Source organism: Blastomyces dermatitidis, assembly GCF_000003525.1.
Source record: "Blastomyces dermatitidis ER-3 genomic scaffold supercont1.8, whole genome shotgun sequence".
Classification (NCBI taxonomy): Eukaryota; Fungi; Ascomycota; class Eurotiomycetes; order Onygenales; family Ajellomycetaceae; genus Blastomyces; species Blastomyces dermatitidis.
This window is the reverse complement of record NW_025544781.1, coordinates 1675815-1695035: the sequence shown is the minus strand read 5'-3', so window position 1 is coordinate 1695035 and position 19221 is coordinate 1675815. Positions and strand designations below refer to the sequence as shown.

The 19221-nt window shown below is 25.9% G+C and overlaps 1 protein-coding gene across 1 annotated transcript; it reads left to right on the top strand.

Annotated features, from left to right (window-relative positions):
* Window positions 1-4495: 4495 nt before the first annotated feature.
* On the top strand, window positions 4496-4720 carry BDCG_17491 (uncharacterized protein; the record flags this gene model as incomplete). Its single annotated transcript, XM_045426607.1, has 1 exon — window positions 4496-4720. The coding sequence occupies one exon, from the start codon at window positions 4496-4498 to the stop codon at window positions 4718-4720; it is 225 nt and encodes a 74-aa protein (XP_045282066.1).
* Between the last annotated feature and the right edge of the window lie 14501 nt (window positions 4721-19221).

Sequence of the window (19221 nt, the reverse complement as noted above, 5' to 3'; positions counted from 1 at the left end):
TACTGTATAGTAGATAATTGAGACTTAAGAACAGATGAAGAAGTCATCACTCTTACTACAAGATTAATAGCAGTATTCATTATTGAAGATGAATGTATACAACATCTCTTTACAGATTTTAAGAATATCTTTTCAGAAAGAAAAGTAGTGAAGTTTTCTGATATTAAGATATAATATAAGATTTATCTTGAAGATAGTGTAATAGTACTGTACAGATCTCTTTACAACTTATCTATAAAGAAATTGAATGTTCTATACAAATATCTTGAAGAAGTGCAATCAAAGAACTGAATATATTTATTAAAGAGTTCAGCAGAGATGTCTATACTCTTTATATTTAAGAAGAATGATAGACTATATCTATATATAGACTACAGAGACCTTAATAAGATAATAGTTAAGAATCACTATTTATTATTATTAATTAATAAGATGATTAATCAATTATCTGAAGTAAAGATGTTTTCAAAGATTGATATATAAGATATCTATCATAGAATCAGAGTTAATAAAGACAATGTTTGAAAAATAGCTTTTCATATTAAGTACAGTAATTTTAAATATCTTGTTTTATCTTTTGATTTTTATAATACTTCAGTCATCTTTCAGATCTATATAAATAAGATACTGTGAGACCTTGTCAACATCTTCTGTATAGTATACTTAGATAATATTCTAATCTTCTTAAAAATAGAGAAAGAACATAATATTCATGTTCAAGAAGTATTAAGTTACTTAAGACAGTATTAACTTTATATAAACACTGAAAAATACTCATTCTACATACAGAAGATTGATTTCTTAGATTATATTATTAAGATGAACAGCATTTCAATGAATAGAAGTCAGGTCTCTGTTATTAAGAACTGATCAGTGCTGCAGATGTATTATAAGATATAGATATTTCTAGAATTTGTAAATTTCTACAGATAATTTATCTATATATATTTATGAATTACTGCTTCTCTTACAGATCTGTTAAAGAGAAGTGTGAAAGATAATAAAATGAAACTATTTACTCTCACTTAAGACACTGTGCAGATATTTGTGAAATTGAAATAAGCTTTCACAGATATTATAATACTGAATCACTTTAACTCTGACTTACTCAGTTAGTGTGAGACTGATATATCTGAGAATGAGATCTGTGAAATCTTTTCACAGTTAATATCAGAGATCTTTTACTATTAAAAGAATTAGAGAATAATTATCTCTGAGAAAACAGATAATAAATTATCTATAAAAGAAGACTTTTTCACAGAGTTTATAAAACACTGTAAATAAAGATTAGTGACTTTCTTCTTTAAGAAGTTATTACTTATATAGAGAAGATATAATACTTATAATTAGAAAATATTAATAATTATTAAATTCTTTAAGATCTGATAATATTATCTTCAGAGTAGTAAGTACTCAGTACAAGTTCTCACTAATTATATAAATCTACATTACTTCTTGATAACAAAGAGCTTGATAGAATATCAAGTCAGATAAGTGAAGCTGCTTTTAGAGTATAATTTCTATATCTGATATTATTCAGATCAGCTTAATTTCATTAATACACTGTCTAAACAGCTCAATTATAATATTATTAATATGAAGAAGAATTCTATAAAAGAATCTCTGTTATCACTGCAGAAGAAGCTGACTGCAGAGAGTTAAAATTCTTTAAAGCTTAGAAACAGTACTAAAGAGACAGCTGTATAACTTAGTATAGAAGATAAAAGAAAATCTAAGTCTCTGCAGAGAATTAACACTGAAGATTATAAGCTTCTTATATTATATTTTATAATTATTGAATTGATAAAGAATAAAATAGTCTATAATCTTTCAACTCAACTACTTTTGAAATTTATTAATAAGTTATAGAAGAGAGACATCTCTACTACAGCTTAAATTCAGAAGTTAAAAAAGAAAGAATTCAGTTTAAACTTAAAAGAGATAGACTCTGAGTAAAATAATACTGCTAAGAAATCAAGTCACTGATAACTAGAAGAATATAAACTTTTACTACTGAATAATTCAGTCTTTATTTCTTATAACAGAGCAGTGTATCAGAAGTTATTAAGAATTCATTATAATAATTCTTATACAGAGCATTTCAGATTAGAGAAGACTGAGAAGCTTCTAAAATATAAATATATTTAAGATAAGCTTTAGATAGATATTAAAGAGTATATTAAAACTTATAATATCTATTAAAGAATAAAGATTCTATAGTATAAATAATATAGTAAGTTAATATCACTATCTATTTTAAAGAGCTTATAATAGAATCTATCAATGAATTTCATAGTTAATCTACTAAAGTTAATAAGAGTTAAAGAATATAATTTAATTATAATCATTATTAACTACTTTATAAAGATGATTAGATATATCTTTACTTATAAAAAGATTAAAGTCTCTGAATTGACTGATCTGTTTTTAGATATTATTATTTATAATTATAATACTCTGAAATTATTAATAATAGATCAAGAATCTCTCTTCATCAGTAAATACTAATCAGCTTTTTATTATTATCTTATAATAAGATATCTTCTTAGTATTATATTTTATTCACAGACTGATAATCAGACTGAATATTAAAATCAGATACTAGAATAGTATCTTTAAATATTCTATTTATATTATTAGAATAATTAACTTAAACATCTTCTAATCACTGAATTTATATATAATAATATAAAGAATATAATCTTAAAAGTATTTTCTTTCTATACTTATTATAAATATAATTCTTTATTACTCAGTAACATCACAGATAATATTTTAAAAAGAGAGATAGATAGTCAGAATATTAAATAAATACAGAGAATAGAGTATTTCTCAGTATTAAAAGTAAAAGCAAGATTGAAACTTTTAAATAAAATTTATAAGAAGACAGTGAAAAGTATCTACTATACTTAGAAATAATAGATAAAATACTATAATTAAAAACATCTTCTAATAAAGTTCTTAATAGAGAATTAAGTACTACTTTCAGTAAAGAATATTAAGATAATAAGATTATATAAAAAGCTTAATAAGTAGTAACTAGAATCTTTTCTAATAATAAGAGTAATAGATAAGTAGATATATAAGTTAAAATTACTTATAGAATTGAAATCAATTTATTCTATTTTTTATATTTTCTATTTAAAACTTTATAAATAATGTCTTAAGATAGAGCTGTCTTGATCAGATAATATTAAGATTGAGAGTAATACTGAATATCTTATAAAGAAAATATTAAATAAATGAATATATTATAGTAAGCTTTAATATCTTATTAAATAAGAAGATTATTTATTATTAAAGAATTTATAAGAACTGCTTAAATATTTGAAAAATACTGAGAAAGAGATTATAAGCTATAAGATAGTTAATAGAGACTATTCTATTATATATTAGAGATATTAAGTAAGAAATACTATTTAAGACTTCTTATTTTTTCTTAAAGAGTTTTTTTTAAGATAATTTTATAGTAATAAGTTAGTATCTTATAAACTCTGTAATACTCTTCTTCTATTTTCTTTTAAAGAGTTTTTTAGAAGTTTAATAAAATTATATAAGTATAAAATTTCTAAAGCAGTTAGAGAAAAGAAATATTGAGAATTAATAAAAAGATTAATATTATTAATTCACAGATTACTACTATTCTAATAGAGTTATAACTTACTAAAAAAGTAAAAAGAAGAATCAGAGTCTACTTATTAATAATTATATTCTTACTAAACTCATTCTTTACTGTTAAAGTCTTCAGTACTGATATCTTTATCTACTGAGAAGTTAGTACTACAGTATTATAAAAGAGTATAAGAAATGTATAAAAATATCAATTTATTAACTTATAAAGTATCTTAGTTATCTATTTTAATTAAAGTAAGATTCTCTTTAATTAGTGATTAATCTCTATAGTACTTTTAACAGCAGTATTAACTAATCTCTTCTTAGACTCAGTTATTCTAAGATATTTTTTCATCTTAAAAATTTATACTTTTATCTTCTTTTATAGATGAGTAAGAAGAATCTTCTCAGTCTTGATAAAATCTATTAATACTTAAAGCTCTGAGACTCTTACTCTGTACTACTTAAGCATCTAAGCTTCTTATCAAAGCTGATATAATATCTTCTTATAGAGTAGATAATACTTACAGAGAGATAGAAGTTATTATTACAGATATAACAGAAATAATAGAAGTGAGAGAAGAAGTAAGTATATAAAATCTCTTTCTTCTTCAGCTGCTTAGCACAGTATAGATAAGTAGTGATATCAGTCAGAGACTGTATTAGAGCCTTCTCACAGAAAGAAGATAAAGAAACTACAGAATTCTGTGAACTCAACTCAGTAGTATCTCAAGCAGAGCTTAAGCATACTGTGAGAGAGAAACTACAGATTGAGCTTCTCAGAGTCACTGTCTCTGAAATCAAGCTCTTTCTGAGTTCCTCTCTGAATGATCACACAGGGTCATATGTCACTGTATTGACTGAGAGGGAGGGCAGCGTTGCAATGGCGGTGAAGAGGACAGAGAATGAATCAGATGCAGATGAACCAGCCGGCAGAAGAGATGACATCTCACTGCAAGATATGACTACTACTGCCGCAGCCGCAAGAGATGCAGGAGAAGAAGGAGATGTGGCAATGAAAGTGATGCTTTCACAGCTCATTGACATCACTGCCTCTGCCTTCAATCTGGCTTTCTTGACAGTCACAGAGGCCGCAGCCACATCATGAAGATGTTTATTACTCACTAGAAAATGTCAGAATAAGTCCCTTATTATCTCTCAAGAATGATGCTCTCATGCACTCACTATTACAGATGAGAGAGAGAGAGAAAAATGTATTATAAAGAGAGAGAATCTTTTTAAAAAAATTCTATCACTACTGTTAACTTTATTTCTAAAATACATCACTTTTACAGAGAATTTTATATATAGAATAGAATATATTGAAAGATCTATAAATCACTTATTAATTATATTTTTCACATTTTAAATTAATATATAAGAAACTCACTTATTATATATTTAATTTGAATAAAGATAAGAAAAGAAAGATTTATACAGTTAATAGAAAAACTCATCTATTTCTTTATATTATATATAGTATATATACTGTTAATCAGTTAGTAACTGTTACTATATAATAAAGATAATTTTTAATTCAGTAATCTTAAAAGTATAGAGACTATACTCTTAAAGAGAAGAATATTATTATACTTTTAATTATACTAAGATCTTACTGCAGTTTTACATAGCTTATTACTTTTATATAAATGATTTCATTCTATCTGAATCAGTTTTCAATAACTCTATAACATTATTTAAATATATTATAGAAAGATTTAATTAATAAATATAAAAACTCTACTTCTATATAAGATCAGCAGATTACTCTTTCTTAATAATAAAATACTGCTAAGATATCACTTCAGCTATTCTTACTCATGAAATGAAAGAAAAGTATTCACTTATTATTTATATAGAATAACTAGATACTGACTTCTTATTAAAGAAGTCAGTGATTTGTTTTTCTTCTACTGAAATATATACAAGAGTTACTGTATATCTTATATAATCTTCTTAGTATACTAAGTATTATATCTGTGATATTCTTATAATAACTCTGTAGTCTATGAGCTCACTATTTAAGTAAAATAGTCAAGCTCACTTATACAGCTTTTTAAACAACTATCTCTATGTAATACTGTTAACTAGTTATTGCTTCAGCTTCATCATGTTACATCTATGTATAGATATAGTCTATTATTCTTCTTAAGTATAAAGAGTATAGACATCTCTGTCAGACTTTTTAATAAATATATTCAGTTTTTTAATTGCACTTCTTTAAGATATTTACACAGAATATTCAATTTCTTTATAGATAAGTTGTAAAGAGATCTGTACAGTACTATTACACTGTCTTTAAGATAAATCTTATATTATATCTTAATATCAGAAAACTTCACTACTTTTCTTTCTGAAAAGACATTCTTAAAATCTGTAAAAAGATATTGTATATATTCATCTTCAATGATAGATACTACTGCTAATCTAGTAGTGAGAATAATAACTTTTTCATCTATTCTCAAGTCTCAATCACCTGCTATACAGTATATTAACTTAATCTTTTTCTCAAGATTCTTCTGATAAAACTCTTCAGATTTCTCTATTACTGTCTTTTTATTAGTGAGATAATACTGTCATATCTGAATAACTCAGTTAATGAGAGAATTATTTTCTCTTAATTATAAGAGATCTAGAATGACATTCTCATCTATAATATTAACTGTGTGAAGAAGTAGACTACTTTTCTTGAAGATTTCTTCTGAGTCTGTGATCATATACTTTGCTTAAATTATGTTAAAACAGTGATATTTTATTTTATCAGTAAATTTTACATGATCTGACAGATCTATCTTCTTTCAATTCTTTATTAAAGAAAAGAAATAGAATATAAAGTTAATATTCACTCTGAAGTTGAGTAGATATCTCACTGATATCTTCTTATTCAGAGTATATATTATGATTATAATATAAACTCAGAGATGTGAGAATTATCAATTCTTTATTTTTTTCTCTTCTTTATCTTCTGCAGATACATTTACCAGAAGAGAAGTTAACTTTGAGAAGATATCTTCTCAATTTCTTCTCTTCTTCAGCTTCTTACAATCACTGATATAGTGATTATTAGCTTCACAGTTGAAATAGAGATCTTTGTAAAATCTTTTTTAATATTTCTTCACAGTGAGTGAAGAATCAGAATACTTGAAATTCTTCTTTACTTTCTTCACACTGAAGCTGTTATAACATTATTTAGATTCTGTTATTAATTACTTAGAAGAGATCTTATTAACTCTTTTCTCAGAGAATTGATTATTCAAATAGATCTGAGAAGTCAGATTAACAAGCTCAGTGCAATTAATTAATGAACTCTGATATTATAATATTATTATTCACATTTTATAAGTCAGCTTTATTAGATAAAGCTGTGTTTTTAATTGATTCAAATCATCAGTCAATTTCTCTCAATATTCTTTAAATCTTATATTGAAATTGAAAGAATTCTCATTATTTTATTAATATAATGAGTTGAACTACTGTGCTGCTGTGAAGCTGTAATTACAGTGATTTTTAATTTGATTCAGTAGAAAGTTCTTGAATTCTTCTCAAGATATAACAGTATTAATACACTCAAGCTCTCTCTTCTTAATGACTCAAGTAGTTACAGAGATGCCTTTAAGAAGGTTGACAGTGTATATTACTTATATCTCATAAGTATTATACTAACTCAGATTAAGACAAAATTTTCATTTAAGAGTATAGATAAAGCTGTGAAATTCAGATAAAATGTTTCTCTTATATTTTGAAGAATCTCTGATCTTAATCTCTCTATCTTTATAATAAATGTAGATGTGTAGAGACTGTGACAGTAGTAAGACAGTTGAAGAGCTCATGTTAAAATGTGCAGCAGATTCAGAAATCTCAGATTTCTGTTAAAATAGAGATGTATATACTCTAGAGAATGATGTAGTATTTCTCTCAGAGAGTGAGATCAGATCAGTCTCAGTATAGATATATGAGATTATATCAGTCTATTAGAGCTTGACTGATTTAAATGTATAATCAGATCAAGTGATTTGAATTGTAATATAAAGAACTGAAGTGATGACTTATCAGTGATACTATATAGAGATAGTTGTTTAAGAAGCTGTATAAGTGAGCTTAACTATCTTACTTGAATAGTAAGCTTGTAGACTACAGAGTTATTATGAGAATATCACAGATATAATACTTAGTATACTAAGAAGATTATATAAGACACACAGTAACTCTTGTATATATTTCAGTAGAAGAAAAAATGAATCACTGACTTCTTTAATAGAGAGTCAGCATCTAGCTATTCTATATAAATAATGAGTGAATACTCTTTTTTCATTTCATGAGTGAGAATAGTCAGAGTGATATCTCAGCAGCATCTCACTACTAAGAAAAAGTAATCTGCTGACCTTGTATAAAAGTGAGGTTCTCATATTCATCAATCAGATCTTTCTATGATATATTTGAATGATATTATAGAGTGATTGGAAACCGGTTCAGACAGTCTGCAGAATGAATGAAATCATCCGCATGGAAGTAATGAGCCGTGTGAAACCGCAGCAGGGCCTTGGCGCGGCCAGAGGCGTGATATAAGAGTAGACAGTAAGTTTTACTAAAACAGTATGAAACTACTATCTAATGTTAAAACCATGTAATGAGATCAGTTGAATTGATAATGAGACTATTAAAAAATCTAGTCCTGGTCTCAGACACGGTTACACAGTCAGTCTATATATAATAATGTATGCAGTGAGACTTCAGAGCAGAAGAATCTATATATATTTATAGCAGCTAAGAATCAGTGATTAAGAATGACTGAGAATCAGAGTGTATATATTTAAGAGTGAAGTGAAAGAATCTATAAAGTAAAGTAAAATAATCTTTATAATTAATTAGATACAGTTCATCATATTAATCTTCTCTTTTCAGAAGTAGTTCTTATCAGTCAAGAGCTGTTGTTTTAAATAATATAAAACTCAGAGTTCAGATCAGTTAATTATAGCTGACTTATTTCATAAAATATTACTGATTACAGTTATAAGATCTCTTATTGAGAATATTCTCAATCTCTCACTTAAGCTTATTATCTTCTTCTATGATATCTGATAACTGTCAGTTAGAAGTAAGTTAAGAAGAGAATAGATTAGTAATAGCACAGCAGAGTAAGCTTATGTAAAATATATTATAAATCTCTGATAGTGTATTAAGATAATAGTTATAACTATCTAGAACTTCTATCACTTTATATCTGATATAATAGTAATCTAGTGTATGAGATAAACACTGTGATTCAAAGATTGCTTGAGTCAGCGTATAATTATAGACGTACGCCGGCTTCTTATATACTGTACACTAAATTAATTAGTGGCTGCTATGATCTCTTTACATTTATAAGTAAGTTCAGAAGCAGCTGTATTATTATTCAGCAGTTATATATTCTTTCAAATCACATTCTCTCTCATCAGATTCAGTCACACTTATATAATCATATTATATATTCTAGCTTGATGTGAATTAGCTTATTACTAGTGTTTCATAATTATATAATCTATTTTTAATTCAGCTAGTGTTCTGTATACACTCTTATAAAGAAACTTTCACTATATTACATCTCTTATTCACTAACTTTTCTCATTCTTCAATTATCTTCTTTATTATTATTATTATTGAATACTATCATCTCATTCAAGATTTCTGTCTCTTCTCTCATTCAATATTTTCTATCTGTTATTTATCTATTACATTATATATATTTCTGATAATAACTCTCTGTTCTTATAACAAGTATTCTTGTAGTGATTATACTGAGCAGTTCATTAGCAGTAAGTGTAATACAAATATAATCAGAACTTGTTTATCTTTTAACAATTATCAGAATATACTATTATAAATAACATATCTTCTTCATTTTTTTATACACTCTTAACTCTCTTTTCTTCAGCAGTATCTGATTATATTTTTCTGATTATTTTATATAACTGCAGATACTGATGTTTTGTTTTACTTTATATAGAATTTTTATATGTTGACAGATTTATATTCATCAATAATTATAATCTCAATATTGAATTATTAATTAAGAACTTAGAGAATATGATAATGAAGAAATTATCTATGTTATATATAATTAAGTCTCTTATATCTCTCTCTATTCTCTCTGTTTCTTTCTCTGCTACTCTCTCTCAATCTTCTATATCTGTCTCTGTGTCTGATTCTTCTACTTCTACTATCTCTATTTCTGTGACTCTCACTCTTACTACTTCTACTTTCACTACTGTCTTCATTACTAGCTCTCTCTATTTCAAGAAGATATTGTATAGACTTGATAAATTATGTTTTTCAGTATATATACTCTCACTCTTCTTACTAATCTCTAGAATAATTTATTATATAAAGACAGTGTATAACATAACTATCTGAAGCTCAGTTATAGACACTGATTATTATATTTATTTTAAATATTTATAATGAGATAATTGTTTATTTATATCAGAGAATCACTCTTCTCTTTAACAGTGTTAAGATTGTAAGTCTTTTTCTTTTTCATCTTTTCTTTCTGACACTGATTTTCCTATTCTTAGAGGAAATTGTTATGAGTTTTATTATACATGAAGTCATGATATTCACAGATATCAAGAAACTTTTTACAACTGTAAAGTTCAATATTATGAGAATATTCACTCTGATGAATTTCTTTGAAATGATAGATCTGTATCAGTCTATTCTCTAGTATCTGTTATTTAACTTCATAATACAGGCAAAAGATATCTGTGTTTTTAAGAATAGAAATACAGATATCATACTCTTTTACATCTGCAGATGTAAGGCTTGTATATCTTATCTGAGATGTTATTATAAGAATAGACTGTTTGTGATTCAAAGATTGCTTAAGTCAGTGTACGATTACAGGCGTACGCTGGCTTCTTATATATTATACGCTAAATTAATTAGTGGCTGCTATAACTCTCTTTACATTTGTAAGTAAGTTCAGAAGCGGCTGCATTATTATCTGATAGTTATATATTCTTCTAAATCACATTTTTTCTCATCAGATTCAGTCACACTTATATAATTATAACATTCACTCTAACTTTATGTGAATTAGTATGTTACTAGTGTTTATAATTCTATGATCTATTTCTGATTCAGCTAGTATCTTACATAGACTGATCATGTGACCGTGTCTGAGACCAGAATCAAACTTTATAGTTATCATTCGACTGACCGTGTGACCGTGTCTGAGACCAGGATCAGATTTTTTGATAGTCTCATTATCAATTCAACTGATCCCATTACATGGTTTTAACATTAGATAGTAGTCTCATACTGTCTCAATGAGACTTACTGTCTACTCTTATCACATTTTTCAAATGAGATCATGATTTTCACTTCTCAATTTAAATTATTTTTATTGCTTTAAATGACTTTAAATCTCATTTGAGTGTTATCAAAAAGCATTACTTTTTAAAAAATTAAAAATAGTCTAAAAAAAACCTTAAAATGTCTAAAAATAGTAACTTTATGCTAAGAATGAGACTAAATGAGATCAAATGAGATCACTTTCTCATTTTTTTCAAGTCATGGTTTCATTTTAAGATCTGATATATAGTCACTTTTCCCTGTTTTTTTGATAGCCAGTCTCAGCGGGATTCACGCCAAGAAATGTATGAGACCAGATTAAATGAGATCAAATGTGAAATTCATGATCTCAGTGACCAGTCTAATTATTATATTATCTAAAAGCATTACTTCTGATCATGATTTATATTCATTACATTGATTTCAAATCACATTATTTTAAATATTAAAGATTTCAGATTCACTTTTCAAATAAAAATCTAGTCTTAGATAAAGAATATATTTAAATTCTTAGTTATATTTTCATTCTGATCTTATTATTGAGAATAATATTAAATAAGACTATGAAATTATTTCTTACTTATATAATATTATAACATAGTACTCATTTGTTGAAAATTTAATAGAGAGTATTATCAAATATTATTACTTTTCTCAACACAGATCATAATTTATATAATTTTAATTATGAAAAAAATATAAAATATAAAAAAAAACACAAAACAAAAAACAAAAATAAAAACAAGAAAAAATCATAATAAAAAAAGAAAAAAAAAAGAGAAAGAAAAAAAAATAAAAAAATAAAAAAATAAAAATAAAAAAATCAAGATTGCAGAGCTGTAGTACTTTTAAAATACTTACTTTTCAGAGTCTTTACAATGTTTATTATTAATTATATATCTCTCACAGTGAGAGTAACACAGCTGTAATAAGTTATTATCTTAATATTATTTAATAAATAATCAGTATATATCTGTATAAATGTGAATAATTAGAAAATATACACTTAAAAAGTGTGATTAGAATGAACTCTGCTATCACTTGAATAACATCAAGAGTAGAATGCTGAAATTAATGATTTTTCTCATCAATTTCATAAACAAGATATATAAAGATAATCTTGAGAAATATAAGATCTCTTAACTTCTGATAAAAATAAATCTCACAGAGAGACTCTATTTTCATAATATCAGAGACTGAGTGTTATTAAAAAGTATTACTTTCATATAATACATATACACTTACTGTAGCAATTCACTCTCTATGTATGTAATTAAGAGTTATAGCTTTCTCACACTGCACAGCTCTTTCTGAGATGCTGCTATCAGTTTACAACTCACACAGTCTCTCAGTTCAGTATATACTATGTATATACAGCTCTGTATACTGAGACTGTGTTGATCATTATAGTCTGATGTGATACTCACTTTTCACAGACTATGTTTCATTTGAAGAGAGAAGAAAAGATGTGACTGTTATTTTATTAAGAGAGAGATGAATAATTAGTATTATTAAATATAATTTAATTCATCTGTATTTAAAATTTAATTAGTCTATACTTTTTAATTTAAAAGTTTCTAAAAGTGTTTTAATAGTTTTTATACCAGCTTGAACTTAGTGATGAATTGAAGAAGAAGAGAAAAGAGAGAAGAAAGAAATAAGAATAACTTATCTTTATAATATGAAAACAGAGAATTACTGTAATTATTCTTTCTAGTAATAAAGATCTGTTTTCTGCATGTATCTCTGATATAGATTATATAATAAATGTATACAAAGAATATTAATAGTGCATGCATTGAATAAAGATAATATTACTATGCAATACTATAGCTGTTTCTGTATATTTCTGAAAGCTGTTAATAGTTTCTTTATCTCTTTATATTTAATAAGTTAATAATATATTTTGATACACTCTTTTTTTCATCATCATTATCATCATTATTATCATTATTATTATCATTATTATTATTATTATTATCATCATCATCATCATCATCATCATTATTATCATTATTATTATTATTATATCATTATCTGTCTTCATCTCTCTCTTAATACTTATTAAAATTAATTATATCATCTCTCTTCAAATATTCTGCGGTTCTGTGAATCACCAAGACGCATGAGTGCTGTCACAGATTAAAGAGAGAGAAGAAGAAGATGTTCAAGTACAGAGAGACAGATTGTAAAACATATTATAATATCTTAAAGAGACTCTGTAAGAGAGTAGAATAATAATGATTTTAAGTAACACTTCTAATAGATTTAGACTGAACTAAGTATAGAAATAATGTGAATGATATTACCTGTAAGAGATTGAAAAAGAAGATAGTGAAGAGTCTTATACAGTAGTGATGAAATCAGAAGAAGTTCTGAGAATAATTTGAGATTAAAATGAAAAGAGAGAGAGAGAAGAAGAGTATTACTGTAAATAAGTAGTGATAGAAGAAGATTAAGAAGGTATTGAAGTAGAAGATAAAGAACTTAAAACTGATAAGTTTTTTATTAAGAGAAAATAATTTTTAGTAATACTTCTGTTCTTTAATTGATTAGCAGAAGCTGACAGAGAAGAAGAAAATTGAGATCTTATTCAGATTTTGAATACACTTCATGATTCAGAATATTAAGAAGACAGCTCTGCTCTCTGAGCATGTCAATCTGCTTACTACTGAGATGAAACCTGAGACAGTAGATCAGAAAATGCAGAATTTTAAGACACAGATTAATCTGACTGAAGAAGAGCAGTGAGAACTCTTCTCTGAGAAGACAGCAGAGAGAGATTTTAAGATGATTATCATCTCAGATAAGAAGAAGAAGAAGAAGAATGAAAATAAAAAGTAAATTATAAAGAATGATGAGAAGAATGAGAAAGAGAAGAAAGATAATAAATAGAAAAAGTTTTTTTCTTTTTATATTAATTAGTTATAAGTTCATAACTATTAGTTAATAATTGAAATTAATTTTAAGTTTTCAAAAATTATTGTACAAGTTGTAATCAATTATCAATGTCAGAAATAATATATATATATATATTCAACTATCATATCATACTACTATAATGTATAAGTATCAACATTTTTTCAACATTGACATTTATAATATTAATATATTTTTAATAATATTATCTGATAACATAATTTAGTAACACTCTCTTTCATAATATTAATATATTTCAAGAAATATAACAGAGATTAATCAAGATTATTTATTTACTTTTATACATTAATAATATTCAATCTGAGTTAGTACTAAAATTATAACTAAGCTAAGAAAGAAGATTATTTTCTCTTATATTAATTCTTCTTATACACATCAGTGATCAGTTATTGAAAACAAATTATTATCTTTCTTAAATTATTATCATATCTTCTGAATTCACTTCTTTCACTTCTTTTACTTTTATTGAAGATTCATAAACTCTTTAAGAAATCACTGTGAATTATAAAGTCTATGTTGTTTATAATTCAATACAGAATACTCTCTTTTAATTATGATAAATGATCACTTCATTCTTCATATCTGATTTCAGATTATAAAATTTATGAAAAACTCAACACAAATACTGAGATGAACTATAGAATAATTATTAATAGATTATATTATAGATTACTGAAGAGTCATCTCTCTACTGCAATCACTGTAACTTCATTCAGAAATATTCATTATAAACTAATTATGACTCTGAAGAAATTTTCTGACATCTGAAGTCATCAGAATATAGATAATAAAAGAAAAATAATCAGAAAATTACTACTAAGCTGATAAGTTACTTTATCAGATAATAATTTTTAATAACACTAACTTTCTAATTTGAAGAAAATTATGTGAAAATAATTATATATCAGTACTCTGATTTCATAACTCTCATCTGATAACTTCTGTGAATAATTACTTTATATATATATATCTCTGAATCTTTCTCTTTAATTAATTAAAAACTCTGAATTCTGAACACTTCTTCAAATGCTTAATTTAAATCTTCATATTTCATATCAATTCTGTCTTCAGTTCAATCTTGAGATATACTATAAAGTTAATATACAATATCTAGAATCAGAGTTGAAGAATTATCAAAGAGTATCTCTCACAGTGAATTTATAGACTAGTACAAATAATCTTGTATTTATAAGAGTTACATATTATTACATTGATGAGAACTGAACTTATTAAGAGATATTAATTGAATTTGAATCATTAATCAGTAGTTATACTGAGAATTATATAACAGAGATATTAATAACTGTGATTAAAAATAACTATTGAGATATTAGTCTCAGTCTTCTTATAATTATAACTGATAATGCTGTAAATAACTATACTATGAGAAATAGCTTAAAGTAAAAATTAACTTTATATTTCTGAAATAATAAATAAGATTATATTCTCTGTATTACTTATATAATTTAACTTGTGATACAAACACTGATAAAGAATCTTAACATTGAGATAAAGAATAATAAGATGACTGATTCTTAAGATGAGAATGAGATGAAAGTGATTACTCAAGTAACTTTTGTATTCACTTTATAAAAGATAATGTTTTTTGATAACACTTTTTAATATTACTTTTTAATAATACTTTTTGATAATACTACTGTTAATTTTGAATAGATTAACTAATAATTTAAATATTATAGATTTGAAACATTGTTAATATGATTTGTATCTCTTTTAAATAATAATAATGATTTCATGATATTTAATAAATAAACAAATCAGTCACATCACTGAATATAATACAGAATATTAGAATACAGTGAAGTTCAATATATAAGATAACTGTTCAGACTCTTCAATTATATCAGATGATTAATCATTGAGTGTAATACTCTGATTAGAAAAAGATTCAGACATTGAAACTTTCTGATATGAAGTGAACTCAGTTAAAATATGTGATTAATTTACTGTTTCAGTTTTATAAGATAACAAAGACAGTCTTAATCACTTATACATCAATACTGCAGTCAGTCTGATGAGTGTATAACAGTTTATTTACTCATCTTGAGAAGTAGTTAAATCACTTAAAAAGAAATTCAGTCTGAGATAATATTATAGTGCAGGCTATTATTACTGTAAGAAATAAACTGATATATTACTACAGTAAAACTGAACAATCTTTTGCAGAGTACTATACTGTAACAGCTCTACTAGATCTCTTTCATCAAGTTAATATCTACACTTCTCAAGATTGAATAGAGAAGAAATGAGACTTATATATTAAATTAGTCTGAGACTACTACAATGCTAACTATCAGAGATTTGAATGAGTAGATGTTAAAGATGTGAAGACAATGAAATATAATTCTCTAGTAAGTAACAATCTTTGATAATACTTTATATTATATAGAACTATAATACTAACTTTAAAACAGAACTTACATACATTAATTACAACTGAAAATCAGACAAAACTATATACTTATAAAACTGAATTTGACTGCTATCTTCAAGATGATTCAATAAATTTATGTGTTAAATTAATTCTAGAGTTATAAAAAATTATTAAGAGTATATATTCAACTGTTGCACTGATAATGTGTGATATTCTGATAATTTCATTAACAGAGATGAGAATGAAGTAAAAGTTTAACTCAAGCTGAGATATTTATCACTATCACTGAGAACAATTACAAGGAGAAACAATCAAGAAACTCTTGATTATAAAATATAGAATTATCAGATAGTTTAATATCTTTAATCACAGTATATCAGAGAAGTGTAGTTTTCATGAGAAAGCAAAGAATAAACTTATACAAAAATGTATTTAGTTATTTCATAAGTATTATCAATAATTATTATCAAATTCTGATTATATAAGTAATCACTGAATGAACTGAATGAAACTGAATTTAATCTTCAGTCTCAGTCTTATTCTGATTTTGAAAGAATAATCATCTTTCACAGTTTATTCTGAGAAATTACTCTCATTTCACTGTTCTTGAATCAAATCTGATTATTTTTCATGTCATTTCTATCAGAAATGATCCATTTTCAGATTTTTTTAAGGCTTGATTCTGGTGAGACTCACGTCAAGAAATGTATGAGATCAGATTAAATGAAACTAAATGTGAAATTCATGATCTCAGCGGCCAGTTTAATCTTATATACACTTTTACAAAGAAACTTTCACTATATTACATTACTCATTTACTAACTTTTCTCATTCTTCAATCATCTTCTTTATTATCATTATTATTGAATATTATTATCTTATTCAAGATTTCTATCTCTTTCTTCTATTCAAATCTTTCTATCTGTCTATCTATTACATTATATGTGTTTCTGACAATGACTCTCTGTTCTCATAATAAGCATTATTGTAGTACTCATATCAGACAGTTCATTAGCAGTAAGTGTAATATATTGTAAAACATGATCAGAACTTGTTTATCTTCTAATAATTATCAGAATATATTATTATAAATAGTATATCTTCTTCATCTTCTTATATACTCTCAACTATTTTTTCTTCTCAGTGAGCTTCTAATTGTGTTTTCTGACATGATTTTACATAGATGCAGATACTGTAATATAGCGGAACTGAAGCAGTGACTAGTCAGCAGTGTTATGTAGAGGTAGTTATTTAAGAAGCTGTATAAGTGAGCTTGACTATCTTGCTTGAATAGTGAGCTCATAGGCTACAGAATTATTATGAGAATATCACAGATATGATACTTAGTATACTAAGAAGATTGTATAAGATATGCAGTAACTCTTATATATATTTCAGTAGAAGAAAAATGAATCACTGACTTCTTTAATGAGAAGTCAGCATCTAGCTATTCTATATAGATAATGAGTAGATATTCTTCTCTCATTTCATAAGTAAGAATAGTCAGAGTGATATCTCAGTAGTATCTTATTATTAAGAAAGAGTAATCTGCTGATCTTGTATAGAAGTAGAGTTCTCATATTTATCAATCAGATCTTTCAATGATATATTCAAATGATGTTATAAAGTAATTGAAAACCAGTTCAGACAGAATGAAATTATTCACATGAAAGTGATGAGCTGTGTAAAACTGTAACAAAGTCTTGATACAGTTAGAAGTATAATAATACTCTTCTCTTTAAGAGCATAGTTCTGATGTTCTCAAGATTACTGAATTAGAAATTATCTTTGTTATATAGCAACAGTTGTTAACTGATTTGACAGTGTATATGTTGTATCATGTATGTGATACAAAGAAATAGATGAGTTTTTCTGCTGGCTGTATAGATCTTTCTTTTTTCATCTTCATTCAAATTAAACACATGATAAGTGAGTTTCTTATATATTGATTTGAAATGTGAAAAATGTAGTTAATAAGTGACTTACAGATCTCTCAATATATTCTGTTCTATATGTAAAATTCTCTGTAAAAGTGATGTGTTTTTAGAGACAAAGCTAACAGTAGTGATAGAATTTTTTGAAAAGATCTCTCTCTCTGTGAAACATTTTTCTTCTTCTCTCTTCAATTGTAACAGTGAGTGCATGAGAGTGTCATTCTTAAAGAATAATAAAGAGCTTATTCTGACATTTTCTAGTGAGTAAATGTCTTTGTGATATGACTGCAGCCTCTGTGACTGTTAAGAAAGCTTAGTTAGAGGTGAAGATAACAGTGTTAACAGATCACAGAAGTATCACTCTTATTATCACATCTTCTTCTTCTTCTTCTTCTACTTCTCTTATGATTATGACAGTAGTTACTATATCTTGCAGTGAAATGTTATCTCTTCTACTGATTGATTCATCTATGTCTGATTCTTCTTCTACTTCTCTTATCACTATTGTGATACTGCTCTCTTTCTCAGTCAACACAGTAATGTATGACTCTGTGTGATTATTTAGAGAGAAATCTGAAAAGAGCTTGATTTCAGAGACAGTAACTCTGAGAAGTCTAATCTATAGTTTCTCTCTCACAGCATGTCTGAGCTCTGCTCAGAATACTGCTAAGTTGAGTTCACAGAGTCTCACAGTTTCTTCATCTTCTCTCTGTAAGAAGACTCTGATGCAGTCTCTGATCAACACTGCTACTTATCTGTACTGTATTAAGCAGCTGAAGAAGAAGAGAATTTTATGTATCTATCTCTTCTTTCACTTTCATTATTTTCATTATATCTGTAACAATGACTTCTATCTCTCTATAAGTATTACTTTATAGAAAGATATCATGTCAGCTCTGATAAGAAGTCTAGATACTTAAGCAGTACAGAGTGAGAGTCTTGAAGCTTTAAGTATTGACAGATTCTATCAAGACTGAGAAGATCTCTCTTACTTATCTGTAAAAGAAG